This window comes from Apodemus sylvaticus, chromosome 16 (genome assembly GCF_947179515.1).
Source record: "Apodemus sylvaticus chromosome 16, mApoSyl1.1, whole genome shotgun sequence".
Taxonomy (NCBI): domain Eukaryota; kingdom Metazoa; phylum Chordata; class Mammalia; order Rodentia; family Muridae; genus Apodemus; species Apodemus sylvaticus.
In genome coordinates this window covers 72,237,785-72,259,146 of record NC_067487.1, presented here as the reverse complement: position 1 = coordinate 72,259,146, position 21,362 = coordinate 72,237,785, and the positions used below count along the sequence as shown (strand labels likewise).

Here is a 21,362-nt window from a genome sequence, read left to right as displayed (position 1 = left end):
TATTGAAATTTCTTTCCTTTAAATATTAGAGTCACTTATACCTAATGCTTTATGCAGTATTTATTTTCCAAATCTATGTTTCTGTCAATTGCTTAGACTTCATTTGACAAAGTTAATTTATGTGGACACAGGTAAAAAGTAATAGTGATTGGCTACCTAACAACTCAATAATTAATATAATTATGCTAAATGCCACGGCTAATATATGTATGTATGTATGTATTTATGTATGTACGTATGACCTTTGACACAAAGACATTTGAAATATTGCTGTTGTGACCTTGGTCTGGCATCTCTGATTTGTGGCTAATACAACCACCTAATTTACCTGACCAAAAATATCATTTTCAAATTATGAATAAACAAAAACTGTGAAGAAAACTGGGGCATTGATTTCCTTTGTGCCTTGCACCTCTCTATCATGGATTTCAGATCCATGTCAAATAATCTGTCAGGAATTTTTATTCACACATTATTATTCTATTACTTTTCTGTGCAAAGGACAATTTCCACTTACTGAAATGTCTCAATTTGCCAATATTTGGACTTAATGTGCCTTCTCCTAATAATGGTGCAGTAGGTTACCATGTTGTACATGAAGACAATACTGACAATGCAAAATATCAATCAATTTTTAAAATATCTCTGAGTAGGAAAAGAATTCATAGGTCCTTTTAATTCCTTTTCTTAGCATGGGAAAGAGACAGTTGTGGGTTTTTTTTTTGGTTTTTTGTTTGTTTGTTTGTTTTTTGGTTTGGTTTTATTGGACTTTTTTGGCACATTTAATTGTTAGAGTAGTTTGACAGTTTCTTCTAGATGGTTTGTTGACCTCATTTACTATGCAAAACTCTATAAATATTGACATGAAGATAGTATTAATTGTATCTTTATAGTGCTTGGCATAGTTATAAAATGTACATAATCTATGTTCTGTGAGTCAGTGATATTTTGTCTTAAAATAATTTTTAGCAGTATGCAAAAATGTTTTACACGGAAATTAATATACCAGAATGAAATGGGACAATGTTTGTCGATGTCACATTAAATACTAAATGAAACCTTTAAAAAAACTTCTCACCCATATTACAAGGAGAGAAAATAATCCTTGGAAACTTACTGAAATTTTATTTACTTTGTTCTCATTAAAATTAGTGTGTATCATAAAAATACTTAGAAACATAAAAATATGCTCTAATTTCCTTCATTTTATAAATTGAGTTCACCCAAAGTCACTACATGTAACATATTGTCAAAGGCCATGCACATAATATGTACTGACTACCATGTAAAGACTGCTGGTGTCTTCCTTGTCTCAGCTGTGCCAAATCTTTCCTCTTATCTCTATTCCCCAGGAATAGACATTTCTTTCATTGTATTTACTGCCCTCTCCTCTACATCAACTAGCATACCTTCATCAATAGGCAAAGTATGTTTTGGAAATTTGGGAGGGAACTAATAATTCTTCATATATATATATATATATATATATATATATATATATATATATATATATATATACACACACACACATAGAGAGAGAGAGAGAAAGAGACAGACAGACAGACAGACAGAGAGGAAAAGGAAGAAAGAGACCAAAACATTCTCTATTATAATTGATGAAAATGAAATACAGAGACAAGCATATTAACAGACAACTACTTAATCCAAATTAAACTGAAGTTTCAAATGGAAAAGAAAGGAATATTTTTCATGTTAGTCTTACATGATTTTAGCAACATAAAAATCTTGTTTCAGCATCTCTATTTCCAAAATTATATAGAGTTTTTGGAATCATACTAGCTGCCTAGCCAAGTAATGTGGTAACAAGACTGCTTTTCTTACTGGATGAAAATATTTCTCTTTTTTACTATTTCACCTTAATCATGTAATACAAGATAGCTTCCAAAATAGCATTTCAGTTAGTAATTCATCTTATTCATTAGCCATGTTTATGAAAATGTACGATTAATAACTCACTTCCTTAATGACTACTAGATGCGAATGTAACTATAATTAATTTACTAATTTTACATTTATTTTAGAAGCTTATAATTGTAGATGATGAGCCTTGTATACACAGTAAAGAAGAGAAAATAGGAGTGTAAGGGCTGTCCCATTCTTGTGCACGTAAATGTTTTAACTAGTGGTTTCTTATTTGTTCTAAGAATGGTGTGTAAATTAAATAAAACCTACTGGAAAGAAAAGTTGACAACTAGAAAAAAAAGTTAAGACAAAGTACATGATAAATAGTGATATTAATTTGGAAATTATGAGTGACCTTTCATCTTGTTAGGACACTGTAATTTCATGGTCTATGTGGTAATATTTCAAACAATCAACTCCATAATTTATTCTGTGGCATTTTGATAAGCAAAATGAAATGCTCTGTCATAATGGACTTTCTTATATGAAGAAATATGAACATGGCCTACATTGGAGTGGCTGCAAAGAGCAAGTAAGGAATCATTGAGGTAAACAGTTTACTAGCATCCTTGCTTATGGATCTATAGATTTGAAATGATGCCAACTTTATACATGATCCCACTAAACTGTGTCCTGCAACATAAGAATCTTCTGCCTTAAGGCATGTTGTACCTGTGTCTTATGCAAAGAGGCAAGAACACATGTATATGCATAAGTTCACATGTGTGTGCACACATGCACATGTATGTATGAACACGATTTGTGTTTCCTACAGTCTTCAGGTGAAAGAACAACCTTATGTCCTTGTCTTTGTCTTTGTTTGACATAGTCTTTTTATCGTTTACTTTTGCCAGTGCCATGCTAGTCAACCCACAGACTCTCAGGAATTCTCCTATTCCTAACACACCTCTTACTAGAGAAGTGCTGGGGTTATAGATAGAGCCTGGAATCCTGTGATTTCTAAGGATTTTAAGTCTTTTACTCATGCTTCCATAGAAAATGTTCTGCTAACATATTTTTACATATTACATTTGCTACATATTACATATGTACAATCTTTTTGTTTTTATTTCTAAAATGATTGTATGCATTACCACATATACAAAGGTCAGAGACCAACTGGGTGTCAGCTTTCCTTTATGTTTTAGATACAGGTCTTTAGTTTTGGCTTCATTACCCACTGAGTTATTTTATTACCCCATTCTCAAACATTAAAAAAGATTGAAATAGGATCTATACCAAACCATAATCTACAGTCTGTGGAAGGAACAGCAAGATTACAAAATTAATTAATAGGTATTTCCATTTATTAATTTGAATCTGATAGACTGAAGGCCAAAGTCTAGAAATCATCATTTCTAGAGATTTTTCACTTTCGTAAATGTCCCTAAAATCTTTTATCACAATGCTTATCGTGACTCTATTAGTATACCTTTGGAGGTGAGCAGGAAAAGTTATGGCATATTCATCTAGAGGGAATCAGAATCTCTAGATGGTAGTGGTAAATTTTTTTTAAAAAAAAGGATATAAAAAATTCAGATTAAGGTGAAAATGTATTCATTATCAAGTAAAGAACAATGCAAAGAAAGACACCACCCATCATGTTGAACCTTGATCAAATGATCCAGTAACATATTTGAGTACCTTTTACTGCCAGTCGCAGTTACGGTGTACAGAATATACCTGTCAGCCCATCAGGAAAGAACAAAATACAAAAACAGTAATAAAACAAGTATAATACCACATGGAAGACAGACATATGTTTATAAGTGTGTATCAAAAGAATATATATGCAAAGAATATTTAAGTGTTGACTTTTAAGTTACAATAGGGACTTAAGAGTTTCCTGTATCTCAGGATTGACAAAACTGAGGTTAGAGGAAGGACATGATAAGTAAAACTACTAGATACTGATCTAAAAGTATTTCAGATACTAATTTCTGGGTAAAATTTATTCCAAAATATCTAGTGTGGTATTACTAAAAGTTAGATAGTAAGCATCCATTTGATTGACCTTCAGTTCTTAATGTTTAAGCTTAATTTGAAGCATAGAGTCAGGAGAGTGAATTAGTGAGATTTTCTGATAGTTTCCTTAGTATACAGAATTAATTAGAAGGAGCCATGAGAGAAACAGGAGGCAGAAACACAGACAATGAGTTCCTGAGCTTGATGGAATGAGATCAGTTAAACAATGAAAATACTTGCAGAGTTACTTGATTAAAGTAATTAGTAACACTAGTGTCTTAATTTCAAAATGCTACTTTGTCCTTTTCAAAACACTGTACTGTGTGACACTTCTGGGTGTCTTAATATTAGATTCATCTCTCTGACAGGTCTGTAAATATACAATGAGAAGGGATTAAAGCTGGTAGGTTTAGACCCAGATGACAAAGGGTGGTTCAGGACAACACACAGTGTAGTGTCTGCATTACTTTCACTTATGAAATAAACCTTATTTATATAGCTTGCAGTTGGTGGAGTATATATCACAGATTGTAATGGAATGTAAGCACAGCAGATTGGAGCCATTAATTTATTCTTGATATTTCATGGCTACTTCTCCAGATTCTCTGTTGTGTCTTACACATGCTGCGGAACAATCTTGATACTCAGTTCCAGTCTTCATACTGAAATTACAGACTTTAGCAAAATATGGGTGCTTAGTATTTTCATTATTCTTGTACTGTTTTACATTTTTAACTTATTATTTAACACAAATGGTTCATTGTTCTCTTCAAAAAGTACAATGGAATGTTAGGAGAATGAGGCCCATACCATTTTCTTTATAATGAAAAAAATTACAGGTGAAAATTTCCTGAAAATATACATACAATTGACATTATACAGAATGGTCAGATGGTATGTGTATCTATATTAACATTCATAGATGCAGATACATGGATATAAGTGACATTACACAGTTTGAGAAGGTTGTATATGCATATCCAAAGACTTGTGTGTGGATGGATAGATAGATAGATAGATAGATAGATAGATAGATAGATAGATAGATAGACAGATAGTAGGCATACAAATAAGTGACATTACACAGACTGAGTAGAAAATATATATGTATATAAACACACATATTCATTCAAGTAATGTTAAAAATACACATATATATTTACACAAAAGTGACATTATGTAGACCGAGCAGGATATGTATTATATGTATGTATATAAACACAAGTGACATTACACAGATGAGTGGATTGTGTATATATACACACATAAATACATTCAAGTAATATTATACATACAGAGTTGCTTGTATTTAACAATGTATATGCATATACAGACATTTATACACATAGAAGTAATAAGCAGACTTAGTGGGTTGTATTTATGAATGAATATGTACACATGCACACACACACACGCACACACACACACATGCACACATATGCAAGTAATAAATGTAGTTAAAGAAGAGACTATGATCTTGATAGAGAGCAATGAAGGTTTGGAGGGAAGAAAAATAAGGGCGGTACAATGTAAATATATTACAATCTAGAAGAAATGAAATGATAAAGAAGAAATGTTCTTTTAGTTTCAAATAGCTAAAAGTTTTGTTTTCTAATGCTACTGATAGATATTTATTTGAAAAGAAATCTCTGCCTTCCAACCAGGATCACATTTAAATATGTCTAATTTATTAATTTTCTTCAGTATATCCTCTCTGTGGTCTTGAGGATCTAAAAAAAATGAATGAAAGCATTTTTTCATGTTGTCATACTGAACCAGAAAAGGCAGTTCAGCATCGGAGGGAAACAGGGGGTTTTCGTTCAGTAGGAAATGTCTGTTACTTTATTCTCTGGTATGCACTTGATTAAATGATGTGTCAATGATTGCTTCAGTAAAATTGCCAACAGCTTCTTCATTTATTCTAAATGTATCATTCATTGTTTGGATAATAAATAGATTGGAAAATATTCATCATATATGTGGTTTTTAAAGTTGTAATCTGATTTGTCACAGTGTTAATGTGAGGCTCTTCCCTCAGAGACCCTGATTTTCTACCACTAAAGAAAGTGCCTGCCAGACACAGACCTATTTTAAAAGGAGGTTATTTAATTAGCTATTTTTATTTCCAGAGAGGCTGGAAATATACTGTGGGGAATCATTTCATTTTCATTCATTACAGAAGCCATGGTTTAGATTTCCCTCAGGCAAAGAGCTTTATCTGACAAGTTGAATGCTTTAGTGACAAAAATATCTGATGATAGATATGGTATTAAGAAGATGCCAAGTGACATGATGCTTTGAATCACTTCCCTTAACTGCATGATTAATGGCTGTGCATATGTGTGTATTTATAATTTTTATTAGTGAAGATAATGCATGGGAGATATGAGTAGCTTTTTTACTCAATTTTTATTTCTTTGAGAATAGATGACTGGATTTAAACCTGTTTGAATCCATGGCATATGTTTAGACCATAAGTCTCCAGGTATTTACAGTAAAATAGATTTCACCCATCTAGGAATTTTGATCTCAGCTCAGTTTAGTTGCAGTAAAACAACACACATACTGCAAGTCACAGAAGGCACACTGGCTGCATTAGATGTACTAAGGCTTTGCTCTGCATTGTTCTCAATCTTTTGAACAAACCTGTAAGTGAGTGACCTCCTCTCTAATACATAGATGGTTCATCCCTTAGTATAAATATTTTGCCTTATACTGATATTATATACATGTTTAAAACTAAAGATACCAGGCCTCTGCAGAAGCCATTCTTAATTAATTGTAGGACATGTTTCCTGGCACTGGGACTTCTAAACAGTGTTGTATGCTAACTCAATGTGCAGCAAAACTGGAAAAAATGTATTAATCTGAAACTTCCAAAGCTTAAGTAAATTCTGCAAGGTCACATATTGCTAAGTGGGGATGTAGGGACTCAAACAAAAACTCCATGGCTTCTCAGGAGAAAGTCGCCAGTGAAGGAGGGTAAACCCTACTCAAAGCTCTGCTCAGAGTACATACACAGTTTTTGGAAATACCCCTCTATGCTCTCAGCTGGAAAGTCTATGAAGCAAAATTATCAGTAGAGAATTTTCTCAAAATCAATGAGGCACATTTCATACATATAAACTATCATTAATTAAATTATAGTTAATTATTCCTTTGGTTTTCTTTTTCTCACATATAGTTATGTACTATTAAAATCTGTAGAATCAAAATAAGTTGTTTTATTTTATCCTTTTCAGATTTGCTTTAACTGAGATGACAAATTTATAAAATACAGTTTCCAAGGATATTTGAATACAACTCGTTCAGGAAGGGGTGGGTGGGAGGACAGGGGAAGAGAAGGGGGCTTATGGTACTTTCGGGGAGTGGGGGGCTAGAAAAGGGGAAATCATTTGAAATGTAAATAAAAAATTATATCAAATAAAAAATAAAAAATAAAATGAAAAAGAAAGATAATTTATAATTCACAGAGTTGATTATCTTTCCCATAACTGCGGAGTAATTGGGAACGGATGAGACTATCAAGCTAATGATATATTTCCATCCTAATATAGCATTTGTACCCTTGTTTTACCCTGCACATTATATGCTATTTATCTTTCTATTAAAAGTATCGACTACGTCTTATGTTGACTGAGAGAGAAAATAATATCTTACCATTTCTATGCATTTTACTTAAAAAAAAAAAACTTTCTAAGAAAAGCAAATCACTTTTCTTTTTGTTGAGGATTTTCCAATGGTGAAAATGATAACACTTGCTCCATTTCACATTAATCATACTATGTTTGTGTCTTGATGGCACTCTAGGGGTCCTTGTTTGTTATGCCCACATATAAGGGGGGCTAGCTGGCATTCATAAAATGCAAGTTTCTAGACAGAACCCTGTTTTCTCTAATTGCACAGCGAATGAAACATGAATCTCTTTGTTTTTAAAGGAATTTAAAGGTATGGCTCATACCTGAAATTCCAGAGGCTGAGGTCATAGGATCTGGAGTTGGAACTTAGTCTAGACAACAAAAGAAGGCAGCTCTCAAAAGCAAAGCTATCAGCAGTATGAAAGGCAGCATTTTCTAACTATAGCATTCTAATACTTTTCAAAATTGATACTGTGTGTAATATACCTTTACATGTTCATAAAAGTGTGTTTGTCTACTTATTCATTAGACTGATTTATGTAGCAATACTGTATTGTGATGCAATATACAGAAACTTGCTTTCAATTCCAAATTGACATTTTGTTGAAGATATCTAATGCACAATTTCATTTGAGCAGCTGAAGATTTAAGTCTGCATTTAAGACTTGAAATGTGTACCTGTCCACTAAAATATAGACATTGCTGACACAACTTTAAGCTATTTGTCCTTCCAATATTGTGTCCCACCAAATGTTCAGCCCAGACAACACATAACCTTAGGGTCTGCTTTATTATTAAAAGTAATAAACTTCTAAAGAAGCAGAAGTCAAAATTTCTGTTTTACCAGTCTGTTCTCTATTCATTACCTTGTAAAACAGTTCCAGTGTGAATCTCTGCTGAATGAAAGGTAATGTTTGAGAATCTAGCCTCACCTCTCAAAATTCATAATATAACTGTTACTCTATTAAATTCCTCAAGAATGTTCTTCTCATAAAACTAGTAAGGCATTCTGTGTTTTAGTAACTTTACATTTATTACACTCAAAATTTCTCATTAAATTATCCCTTTCAGGACTACTGAAGGCATTGTAACTTTCATATGTAAAATCTTTTGTACTGTCTTCTGTGGGGATGCTCATTTTGTACATGGATAGTGTGAAAAATGTCTCAGCTGCATCCTGGAAAACCTGATATACATGTATGTATATGTGTACATAAATATGTATATATGTGTGTATACATATATGGATGTGTGAATGTAAGCTTAAGAACCAAAGAGAAAAAAATAAAGGAACAGTTGAGTCTCTAACTTCCAGGGCTGACACTGAAAGAGGCTTGTGATTTTACAGAGTGCATTTGCCTCCCTTGCAGAAGGCCTAGGGCAGAAGCTTTTTAAGTGCAGACAGAACAGCCTCAGTCCTTTTTAGTTACCTGAACCAGCCCCACTATTTCTCTGGACTGTATATATACCAGTCACTTTTCTCGTTAAGTGAAACAAATATTTCTTCACATTATAAAACAAAATACATGGAATAGAAGTTTCTAAACTCCACATGAGCTGGTCATTGTCTGCACACTTTCAGGTGCTGCTGTGGTTTCAGAATCCGTGCCATGATTCCCATAGTAACTAGTCTGAAAGCTAACTGTGCTGCACTGTGCTGCACTGTGCTTTCTGCAACAGCTTCTTTACCCTCTTGCATCTCATTTGACCTCTAGAATATTGTGACATCACATGTGACCTGAGATAATATACAGTGGAAAAATACTGTACAGGATAGATATAGCTGATGGTTAGATTTGGACTATGATTTATATCAGGAGTAAAATTCATTGCTTGGTTTGCCAATAATATTGCTTTATAGCCAAGCTTCAGAAGAAATACTTTGTAAAACTTGTCCTGATATACATCTGAGAAAAACCTTTTTTTTTATTTTTTTAATTTTTATTTATTTATTATGTTCTTTTTTTTTCCGAGACAGGGTTTCTCCGTATAGCCCTGGATGTCCTGGAACTCACTCTGTAGACCAGGCTGGCCTCAAACTCAGAAATCCACCTGCCTCTGCCTCCCAAGTGCTGGCAAGAAAATCATTTAAAAATAAAAATAAATTAAATGTGTGACTATGCATCTTCACTATATAGGTTCACTAAAATGTTCACTATAGATATTGAACATTTTCATTCTCCATTCCTGCTGCCCAACATTAAGGCCTCCCCCCCCCACTTAACATTTGATTTCGACCCTATTTTAATTGTTGATTCTGTGCTATGAAGATATATTCTTTGCAAGTAAGTAATAATAAATGTAAATCTTCAGGATTTTTGGCTGTAGGATTTTGACTGTTCTGACACTTCATGCCCTGCTGTCAGCTTCACAACTCAGAAAAGATGCATAGTTCACTCTGAATGCTATCCCTAGTAAAAGTTCCTAACCTGTGCCTATCACCTTAAAAGCCCGTGCAGTGCTTCTGATTTAAAAGTATGCATCTGAGAACACACTCCTTGAGGTCTTCCTGCAGCATTCTTTGCAGGCATGAGATGATTATCATTGGATTGTGTTAAGTTCTATAAATTATCACAGCAAGAACGTTGATCTTTGAATACTAGGGAACATGGACTACTTAAGGAACACCCAGAATGCCTCATAAGTAGGCATGAAATTTAGCTTTGAAGCACATTAAAGGGTAATTTCCTGTTATAATTTTTTGTATTCAAGTTTTAACATTTTTCTGAGTTAGACCATTTAATTAAAACTAATAATATATCATAATTGACTCGACATAAAGCAGGTGACAAAAGCATATCCCCACTTTACAGGAAAAGCAGGTCTATGGCTGATAATTGAGGCCATAATATTTTGCAGGTTTCATTTTAAATTGGCATTTCCTCTACTTCCAATTTTATTATTATTTATCATATATTCTCAAGCCCCAGAAGAAAATAAAAGCATCATTTTTCTTCTTCAGTTTTGTCAACCACTCAATCTGGGGAATCCTTGTATTCTGGTGAATATCTGTATTCAGAAAATTATTCCATTTCAAAAAGAGAAAGCTGCAATTCCAAAAGCTGTAGTTTGTTTACATCAGCTCTGGAACGTGAGAGATGCAAATTTGTAAGGTATTGGGCCACAGGTTTCAAAAGAATGTATCAGAGAGACAGAGCTTCTACCTTTGAAAAAATATAATCTCATATAAAAACATACACACAAATAGTTGTTCCACTACCCTTTAATAAGGACACTGCCTGCTTGTTTTCTAATATGTGATACTAAGAAAGCAAAACTCCTAATAGAATTGGAGGAATAGCTCCTAGTGACCCATGTAATAGAGCCATATCACTCATGATTATGAAAAATAGCACCGGTCTGAACTAAGCAATCCATCAAATACAAATAAACTTATATTTTATGTGCAACCCAAAGAGGCATAATTAAAAAATGTTTTGGTGGTTGCAGTGGTGAATTGTCAAGGCACCTGGCTTATGCACTGGTGCAGAGAAGTTCTTGCTTGTCGAGGGAAACATATATTGTGAAATGGGCCTTTCACTTTAAGGTTCTTTTAGGGCAACTGCCCTGAGCCCTTTAAATAGAAACAAGAATGTTCCATAGGACTTGGTCAATGGTAGGGACAGCAAAGGCTGTTTTTTGTCTCCACACCTTCACATTCCTGCGCCATGTCTTAGGAGGTGGTTTTCATCTTCTCTACCTCCTGCAGCCAAATCAATGTGTTCCCACTCTTTCCCTGAGGTAAGTCTTCTGACTCTGTCTTTCCTCTATCTCTTTCCTTCTTTCTGCTGCCACTGCTTCCTAAAACCAGGGAAATGATAACCTTGAGAAAAATCAGATCAAAGGCTTTGGGGATTGGGTGTCTTTAGAGATTATATCTTGTGAGATTGTTTTAACCCTCTGGCCACAGCGGAAGAAAAAGTAAAACAGTCTAGATGCTTTCTTTCCAATTTAAGGCCAGGTCTCAAGACAAGTAACATAAAACAAATACTAGAAACAAATGAAAGCTCTGGTACAAGTGGCACAGCAGGGAGCTTCCCTTCGAATCAGCATTAATTTCTGCAGAATTGGAGGTCAGCAGTAATCTATTTACCAGTCCTCATGCTCAGCACAATTACCATGCTATGCTAAGCACAGCAGAGCATTTGCTTGTATGAGAAGATGAGATGCCCAGAGGAAAAGAGGACTGGAGATGTTTAAAAGAGATTTGTTTCTTACAAGGCTCTAATTTGAAATCCTTTCATTCTAAAGATGTGCCTGAATACTGCGATAGAGCAAATGAAAGCCAGGCATCCCTGTTACAATGCAGCCATGCATCTCCCTTATTTGAAAGGCTTAATCAGCACACGGAGAAGCAAGATGTCAGACATCTTGAGGCTCTGCTTACTTGTCAGCTGCAAGATCGATAGAATGCAGATGCCTTTCTTTGCTACACTCCAGAGAATGTGTTTGCAGAGTGAGAAGGGCTTCACTGGAGCTATTCTCCTCATATTGGACACTCTGGAGAGGACACTTGAGTCATGGCGGCAGCTGGATCAGTTGCTCCCGTTCAGCCTGCCAGTTGACACTATTCTGTTGCTCAGTGGTGTTAATCTGAACAGTAGGCCTTAGGGTCAGGAGCCATTTCCAGGTCATTCAGGCAACCAGAAGTGCAGGTATTTTAAAGGACTATATGAATTAGGGCTGAAAATATATAGTCGTTACTGCTTAATCAGTTCATTAATTTAGATGCATTGTTATATCTGACAAAACAATCACAGAAGAAGCATGTATAAATAGAACCTCACATCCATTTACACTACTATAGTTTACACTTAGCTGCAGAATTAAGCACAAAACATACTACTGATGTACTTACTGTAGAGGTAATGATGGGGTATTTCACAAACCCTCTATAACGCTGCTTGGCAGTATATGAAAAAGGAGATCCTCCCACTACCAGTCTCAGTGAAGCTCTTCCTCCTCATTGAGGATATAAAGAATTTTTAGAGGAAGCCTCTGAACTTTAAAGCGTATAAATGAAAATGATTTCATTTTAAATGAATTACGTGAATAAAACTTTGCAATGACTCCTATAATTTATAATTTGTATCAGTTACTTTTGTCTTTAAAAACACAGTTTCTTCTAAATATACTTTTAAAAATTATGCTAGATACAATGAGAAATAAAATCCCAGCTTTCAAATCCTAACTGTGACCTGGTGGTGCAATCGACATGCAGACACAACAAAGATGGATAGTTTGTACATATCAGGGACATGTTTGAGAATCAAAGTATGTTTTCCTTTTCAATACTGTCCCTCAGTTTGGGTGATGCGAGAATTTGGATCAGTGGGGTATGCAGGTGAGACAAAGCACGATCTTCCATGTTCAATCCAGCAGCTTTGACGCCTTCCTCGAAAGGAACTAAATTTAATGGTTTTGTATGTTAAGCTTAACATGTGTCCCTATCAATAAAGAAAGCACCTCCTTTGTTATGTGTAACCTAGGATGGTAAGGTATCTTGTTTCCTCCCTCTACCACTCAAACACAGACCGTTACTAGTTCTTCCAAATTTTACTTTTAAAAGTTTATAACCCTTCTTCTTTGCTAACCTTCTTTTACATATCAATTTTTTCCACTGGAATGTGAATTATTTCATTATAATTCTGTCTTCTATTATATATATATCCTTGACTTTATAGTGGGGAATGATCAACATTAAATGACAATATGGCCAAAATTAGAATTAGAATTAGAATATTTCAAAACTCTACACAGATATAAGCAAGCTCTTCCCCAGTGTTGTATCTCTAATTCCTCCTACCAACTCTTAACCTCTCCCTGCAAGTCTGTGCTGCCTTAGCGACACCAAAATGCCTTTACTTTCCTGATCCTATCAACCCATCTCCTCTTCAGTTCTATGCTAGCTCCCAATATTTTCCAGGCATTCTTTTCTCAAACACAAGACTGGACTATTATCCTGTCTCCCAACAATTCTCTTCATTCAGCACAAGCCCACTACACTCAACATATGAAAAATTATTTTGATCTCCTCTCTGAACCCAAAATCTCCCTGAGAGAAAAAGGACTGTAGTAACTTGCTCTTCCTTCTCTTTCAGCTACTGCTTTTAGAGTCACCTCCGATCATCTAAGTCACTGTCAATAGGATTTATAACTGTTCTTTGTTTTTCTTCACAGTAATTCTCAAGTTGTGGTCATTTCTTGTCATTTATTTGTTAATAGTTCATATCACCACAAAAGATATTAATCCTTTGAGAATAAAGGGTTTTTTTTTATAGTTTGTCCATCCCCTTGTATAGACATTTCAAAAGCATATCCAATTAATGGAGGGTAGATAGATGTTAGACAGAGAAGCACATAATAAGAGTTCAGTAAATTAGTCAAACTTGAATTGGTCTATGATAAGCTTGTCAGGTTTCTCTAAAGCATTAGAATTAATAGAATGAGTGATAAAAGGATCAGAATTAATAGAATGAATGAATATATATGTATGTATATATTCAGAAATATATTCAGATAATATATATTCAGAAATCTATATGAAATAGTAACAGTTTACTCATACTTGAGAGGCTGAAAATCTAGCAGTTGTTCATGAGGCTGGATACCTTAGCAGTCCCAATATTCTGTGGAAAGCATGGGGGTTTCTGGAGAACTGCTGGTGCCTCGTTGTTACTAGGAAGCTGGAATTCTTAATCTATGTTAGAGAAGGAATCTGAACCAGCAGCAGTGACATCAAATTAAATGAACTTGGCAGCAAGAGGCAAGGCCAAGTGAGCAAAATGTAAATAACCCTCCTTCCATTCATTGTCCTTCTGAATCTGGCTGCTACCAAAACGTGTGGACTGTGTTTGGAATGGGTATTGGTGCATCAATTAAAGCAATAGAACAAGCTCTGCACTTAGGTGATTCTAATTTGTGCACAGTTTAAAAATCATCAATCATACTTATTTGTAATAAATAAGCAGGGTTTGGGCCACCAACAGTGTCCAGCTAACATTTCAGAGCCTTGGTGAATGCTAGTGCACAGTAGTCTCGGGGCCACCCTCTACCCTCAACAGTCACCTCTGGACGTCACTGTCATTCTCTCACACTTACTGTGAGCACTTTCACATCCAGAGACCCTAGCAATATTCTTCATATGCCCTTGATGTTTATTCTCCTATCCTCTCCACAAAGAGTGTGATTTCCCCCAAATAAAGCGGCAGCGAAAGAAGCAAACTCAGTCTCTAAAGAATCATTCTACATTCCATATCCATTTTCATAGGATTAACTCCAGCTTCCATGTCTCCTCAGTTATGAAGTAGTGTGATACCTCCTTTCTTCTTTAAAGGAGTACACTAAATATCATGGATACAAACACTCAGTGAGACATGATCTTCAAACCCAGTGTTGTCATTCTATAAGCTTATTATGAATTATTTTTGCATATTTCATTTTCATTTTGTAATAGTGATGGCAATACATATCCATAATATATTTGAAGCAACTTGCTATGAATTTCCTAAGATCACTTAATCTTAGGTCTATAAACATTTTTCATTTTGAATTACAACATCTTCCTTTATTATTATACCATTGCATTTAATAGGGCAGTGAGGAGAACAGGCTAAAGAAAATTAGGTTCTGAGCCTTTTATGATGATGACATCCATTTGTTTGTGATCCCCATCATTACTAAATGAAGCTGTTATTGTGACAATGTGTCCTTGTGGGATAAATGCAAGGTTTGAATTTGCTCATCAGTTTCCTGTTTCAAAAAAAAAAGGCTTCAGTAGCTGTGTTCAGCATCTACTTATTGTATACTTATGCATGGAAATATATTGTAGTGAATAGTTCTAGTGCTGTTTTAAAAGGAATAAATGATCAGAATCACTTCAACTGGGATCCAGTTAAAAGAAATTTTAAGAACATTATGTTCTTTATTTACAAATGAAAATCATATTTTACTTTTAGCATCGTCATGACTGATAAATTGAGTATAATCATAACCTCAAGTAGAAAAATAGCATGGGGTTGGAGAGACAGCTCAGCAGTTAGGGAACACAGGCTGTTCTTAAAGAGGACCCAGCTTCTATTCCAAGCACCTTCATAGTACCTCACAACTATCTGTATTCAGTTCTAGGGCATTTAATGCCTTACTTGATCCACAGACACACACACAGGTAAATGTGTGTGTGTGTGTGTGTGTGTGTGTGTGTGTGTGTGTGTGTGTGTGCGTGCGTGCGTAATACTTTTTAAAGTTAAAGAAAACATAATCAATGATAATTAACATGGAAAAATAAGATGTTACCATTCAGGATCAGGCTTCATTGAACAAGCCCTCACAATTTAGTTTGTAGTGCTCTATTTTCTTTTATATGTAAGTGAAATAGTATAAATGCAGATGTTACAAAAGATGGTTAGACAAAAGCCAGCAATATGGATTTGGGGATTGGTTAAAAACAATGCTTATAAACTTGACATAAAAATGAGTTCCCTCACCTAAAAATACTTAATAGACACAAATCCTTTATGAATATACCATGAGCATACTTTTTAAATTTTTTATTGTCAAATGAATGACTGTGTGACTAATAAGAGGTTGCCATAGGTTGGTAGCCATAGCATCTCAGTTGTGTTATAGTACAAAAATGTTAAACAGTTATATCATCTAAATCACTCAGCTACCACTATGGACTATCCTGGCTTCACTTAGATCCTCCTTGCCTCTATATACTAGATATCCTAGCAGCTTTTCATCTGCATTTGTCTACTGCAGATCATTTCCAGTGAGCAAAAGGAATATTTTCCATATTCTGTTTGATTGTATAAGACAACATCTCATATGGCCTGGGATGAACTGAAACTTGCTATGGAGCTTGACAAAAAAACATGATCCTTCTGATTGTTTTTTTTTCTACCTCCGTGTGATGAATAAATGCACCACCACATAGTGTTTATGAAGTACTAGGGATGAGAACTCCATCTTTCTTCGTGATAGGCCAACACAACTGTTCTATTTTCTCAGTCCCAGAAGAGTTTCTTGCTATAACAAGCTGTACTTTTCCACCTGTTTCTTTGTTGATGCAAGCAAGGTGAAAATGAGGGTTATATGCATATGAAATTTTACAGACACATCTCAGGAAGGCCCTCTTGTTCATAAGATTGATTATATTTATGATAGAAACAAACTAGTGAAGATATATAAGCAGATATTTGCCATCAGTATTGCAATTACTGAGCACCCAAAATATGAAGAAATAATTCTATAACATATGTCTGTTCCTGGATGTCTTACTTAGATCTCATCGCCGTAAAGATACATCATGACCATGCAACTCTGACATTTAATTGGGGCTGGCTTACAGTTTCAGAGGTTAAGTCTATTATCATCACAGTGGGAAGCCTGGAAGACTTCAGGTAGACATAGTGCTAGAAGTGCCTAGAGAATTCTGTGTCTTGATCTGAAGGCAGCCAGAAGGAGACTCTCCTCTGCAAGCAGCCAGGAGGATGGTCTCACCCTCACTGGGCAGAGCCTGCACATAGGAAGAGAATTCAAAGCCTGCTTCCTCGAAGACACACTTTCTCCAAGACCACATCCATTCAAATAAGATCACACCTAATAATAGTGCCATTCCCTATGAGCCAAGCATTCAACACATTTTTCTGTGGGAGCCATATCAGACCACCACACAGTGGTGAAGCCAGAACTGATGAATCTTCAGAACCTGTGTTTTATTAAATTTAAATGAGGATTGGAAACAATGAGTAGAATTTCTTGGCACTATGGGGTCCACCCTTAACTTAAACTAGTTTAACTTCTCTACACAGTCCACTGAGAAATGAGAAAGAAAATAAAAGATAGTAACAAATTGACATTCATTTATTTGCATTCTGCTTACCATAACTTGTAAGTTTCTAGCGAATTTTTGCTAGTGTGTTGCCAAATAAAGAGCGGTAGGTAGTTTAAGGGTAACCTACTGAATAGTATGGTTGAACATCTATCTATTTTTTCCAAAATACCAAAAACACTATCCAAGATGATATAAGAACTTCAGATGTGCATTATTAAATGTTATTCAGCTCTTGCTAAGGTCACCATGAAGTTCAATTGATCAAGATAGGCTCTGCAACAGTACTAAAGTACTTAGTGATATAATATAAATAGTCTGAAGTAAGGAACGTATCTGCTTTCAACAACTTAGTATCCAAACATGATACAAAGAACAAATGGGTCATCAAGATTCTTTTAATGGTGATATTATTTTATTAATTACTTTTTTAATGTTTGATATAATGTAATTACATCATTCTCCATCTCTGCTTCATCCATCCAAACACTCTGATACACCTCTACTTCTGTCTGTGAGATTCATAACCTCTTTTTTCATTAATTAATCTCACATTCAGAAACGTATGTACCTTTGTACATCCCCAAAATCATAGTTACAATTTACACTTCAACAGTTTCTCAAACTTATACAAAGAACTATAGCCAACTAATGTTGATATTCATAAAAAAGCTAAGCTCCTACAGTTTTTATAGCCCAAACAAGAGTAATCATCAAAGTTTCATAGCCTTTTATGAAATCTGTAAAATTCTTGATGCTTAAAATGTGAAAGAAAACAAAAGTTCACAGAATCAACATTTATGTTTTCCAGTGTTTAGTGTTTATGAACATCAGTTTTTTATGCAGTTTCTAACACTGTAATTATAAGAATGATTGACTTCTTAACGAGATATACACTTCTTTCAGATAATGATAAGCAGGTCAAATGTATGCAAAATGGAGCATACTATCTAAATATAACAATTCAAAAGAATCATTTTAATTGTTAATTGCAAAGAAGCCATTTTACTTTTCTAACCTCACTTTTCTAACCTTTACTTTTCTTTACTTTACTTTTCTAATCTTTCCTAAAATGATACAATAAATACTTAATCATATTTGCATTCTGAAAGTTCTAAGGCCGTTTAAGAAATGTTAGCAATTTTCATATAGCTGTTTAATTGACTGAGCAAGGAGTAGAAAATAAATATGGTTAATGACAATGAGAAGAGTGGCCAATGAAAAACAAAAGGGATAAATTAATTATAATTAATAAAGTAACTAAATTATTAAAACCTAAATGAATCTTGGTAGTCATCACCATCAAGCTGATTTATTTATATTGACATTAATAAGGGCAATGTTTTCTACTGTTCTCTACTTACAGGTTCATAAATTCACAAACCATATTGTAATGGATATCACAATAGAATTATTATTGATTATCCAAATCAACATCATTAGAAATTGGGTATATGTTCATAAAATTTAAAGTACTAATTTTTCCTATATTATCATTTTATTAATATTAAACTTTTAAACTAGGTTTAAAATAAGTGAAATTTTCTGAACTGTAAAGTATATATTTGTGTAATTATATGACTTAATTTCACTTTTAATTTTAAGAACTAAATGCATTTAAAATATAAGATCATACTATCTTAATCAATGTTTAAATCATATTAATTTAATTTTTATTAGGATTTTTTGAGGTTCCAAGTTATACATTTGGAGAAAATGTACAGATGCTTAAAAATTTAAATACTTGGACTATAACATCCAAAACTGTAAATTTTCATTTAAAATATTTGAGATAACATTTTAATTTTATCTCATACTCAAGTATAAAAATGCCATATGTTCTGGTTCATAGCTATGTTTTATTTTAATAAAAATAATTAAACTATATAGTTTCTATAATTTAGATTTTATAGTAAATATTTTAAGTTTCAACAAATTTTTATACTGAGATTTATAAAAGCATAACTGACTTATACAAATTTAGTCGGAAAGTTTATAACAGTGAAAAATGTTAGAATCCCAGTAATTTTGATTCAAAATTCATATGTGTTCTAATCAAGAGAAAATTATCAACAAATATTTCTTAAATACTAAAGACTCCTGAGTCTTACCAACCTCCATGAATATGAAATGTGAAATAGAATTTAATTCTGTCTCATGGATTCAATATAGGCTTATTAAAACAAATCTCTTTCCTTGATATAGATCACAATTTAAGACAATATACTTGCACAAATCTAAATTAAAATATAGAAAAGATAAGATTTTTAGATGCCAGTTATAAAGTCCAGAGAGGAGAAGGAGCAGAGAATGTCATAGCTACCAATTATTATTTGTAAATGTGATAATGAGTAACAGACCTGTCCACTGGGTAGGACAGAAAAGGTTTGTGGGTACAAATTAAGCTCATTTAAACACTTGCCACAAAGTCTGACACCCTTATGATTTCTAATACACATTTATATTTTTTCCTAATTTCTTTTCAGAATGCTCTGGGCCACTGGGAATTGAAGGTGGAATCATATCTAACCAGCAAATCACAGCTTCGTCTACCCACCGAGCTCTTTTCGGACTCCAGAAATGGTATCCCTACTATGCTCGGCTCAATAAGAAGGGCCTTATAAATGCCTGGACGGCTGCTGAAAATGACAGATGGCCATGGATTCAGGTAACAGACAGATGAAACAAAGCCATTTCCCGTATTATCAGAATCATTATGGAAGTAGGTGAGGGAAAATTAGCTGTGATTCTTTCTTGTGGTTAAAATGTGATTTAGTTTAGAATTGAACTGCTTGAAACTTCTAAAAATGTGGGGAACACAAACATTTTCTGTCTGAAAATGTGAAAATAACATCAAGATAAAGGCATTTTTAAACACAAATATACTCTTTGAAGTTATTTTAAAGAAAGCAGTTTTATCATTTGCATAAGCTTATTCATAAAGTGTTAATATTTAGCAACAGATTCTGAGACAAGAAAGTTACAATTCCATCTATGTATTTTGTGAGAAATAGTTTCCCATGTTCAAATATAAAGTGCACATCAGGTCGTGATAATATCTAACTGTCTGCAGAGAGAATTTTAATTCATAGATCCTCTCATCCTCATTAGCCAGCTGATTTTACAACAGAGGAAAACAGTGCAATGAGTGATACATCAATTGCTTTGCTGGAGAAGAAGCCTCACAGCAAAGCTGATGGCCCACATTCCGTCCATTTAAGCTTCCTGAGCACTGGCATAAAGGCAGAAATGAGATGTTTTAGGAAGGCTGAAACAATGAACTGATTTCTGTGAAATGTTATACTTTTGTTCATGTGGTTCTTTAATATAGTCACTAACAAATCATTAGTAGCAGACACCAAATGGTAGGGTCAAGGTAGTCATGTTGAAAATGCATGAGGTCAGGAAAGTTTTGAAATACGGTGATTTTGCAAGATAACTTCTACTGGTCTAGATTTTCACGAAATAGTGTAATCAATGGCCATGCATGAGAATTTAGCAAACAGCATGTAGAAAATCAGAACAAGTAGTGTTATTGGAGAAATGCATCTAAATCCAGTATGAGAGTTTGCAAATGCTGTAGGGTTATTCTAAAGGGTTAGTACCACACTTTGTTGCCATGGAGTCCTCTGTAAGAATTTTATTAGATAAACCGTCTTTTCACTATAATTTGAATCAGCGAAACATGGAACATTTTACATTACATTATTAAGTATAACATATTTAAATATTTATCTACAGGAATTAATAGCAACAAATTTGATTTGTGATTGAGTAGAAAGACTTACTTACTTTACAATTAATCCAAACGCTTTGTTGGGTTCTCATAGTAAATTATATGTAAATTAGATACATGGCAGTTATCTTCACAGTGATGTAGAATTACATAAAGTCCATTTTTTTGTTTGTTTGTTAATTTATGTTGTCCTGCATTTGTGGAAATTAACTCAGAAGTTACAAATGACTTTTTCATTTTGTAGCCACAGGTGCACAAAAAGTAC

At 34.0% G+C, this 21,362-nt stretch overlaps 1 protein-coding gene across 2 annotated transcripts in view; it reads left to right on the top strand.

Annotated features, from left to right (window-relative positions):
• The window catches only part of Edil3 (EGF like repeats and discoidin domains 3), a 513,587-nt gene that overhangs the window by 306,214 nt on the left and 186,011 nt on the right, over positions 1–21,362 (top strand). For both annotated transcript variants that reach the window (XM_052159696.1, XM_052159695.1), the window contains one exon: positions 19,848–20,029. In XM_052159696.1, the coding sequence (XP_052015656.1) occupies positions 19,848–20,029 (182 nt within the window). The remainder of the gene's footprint in view (positions 1–19,847; positions 20,030–21,362) is intronic.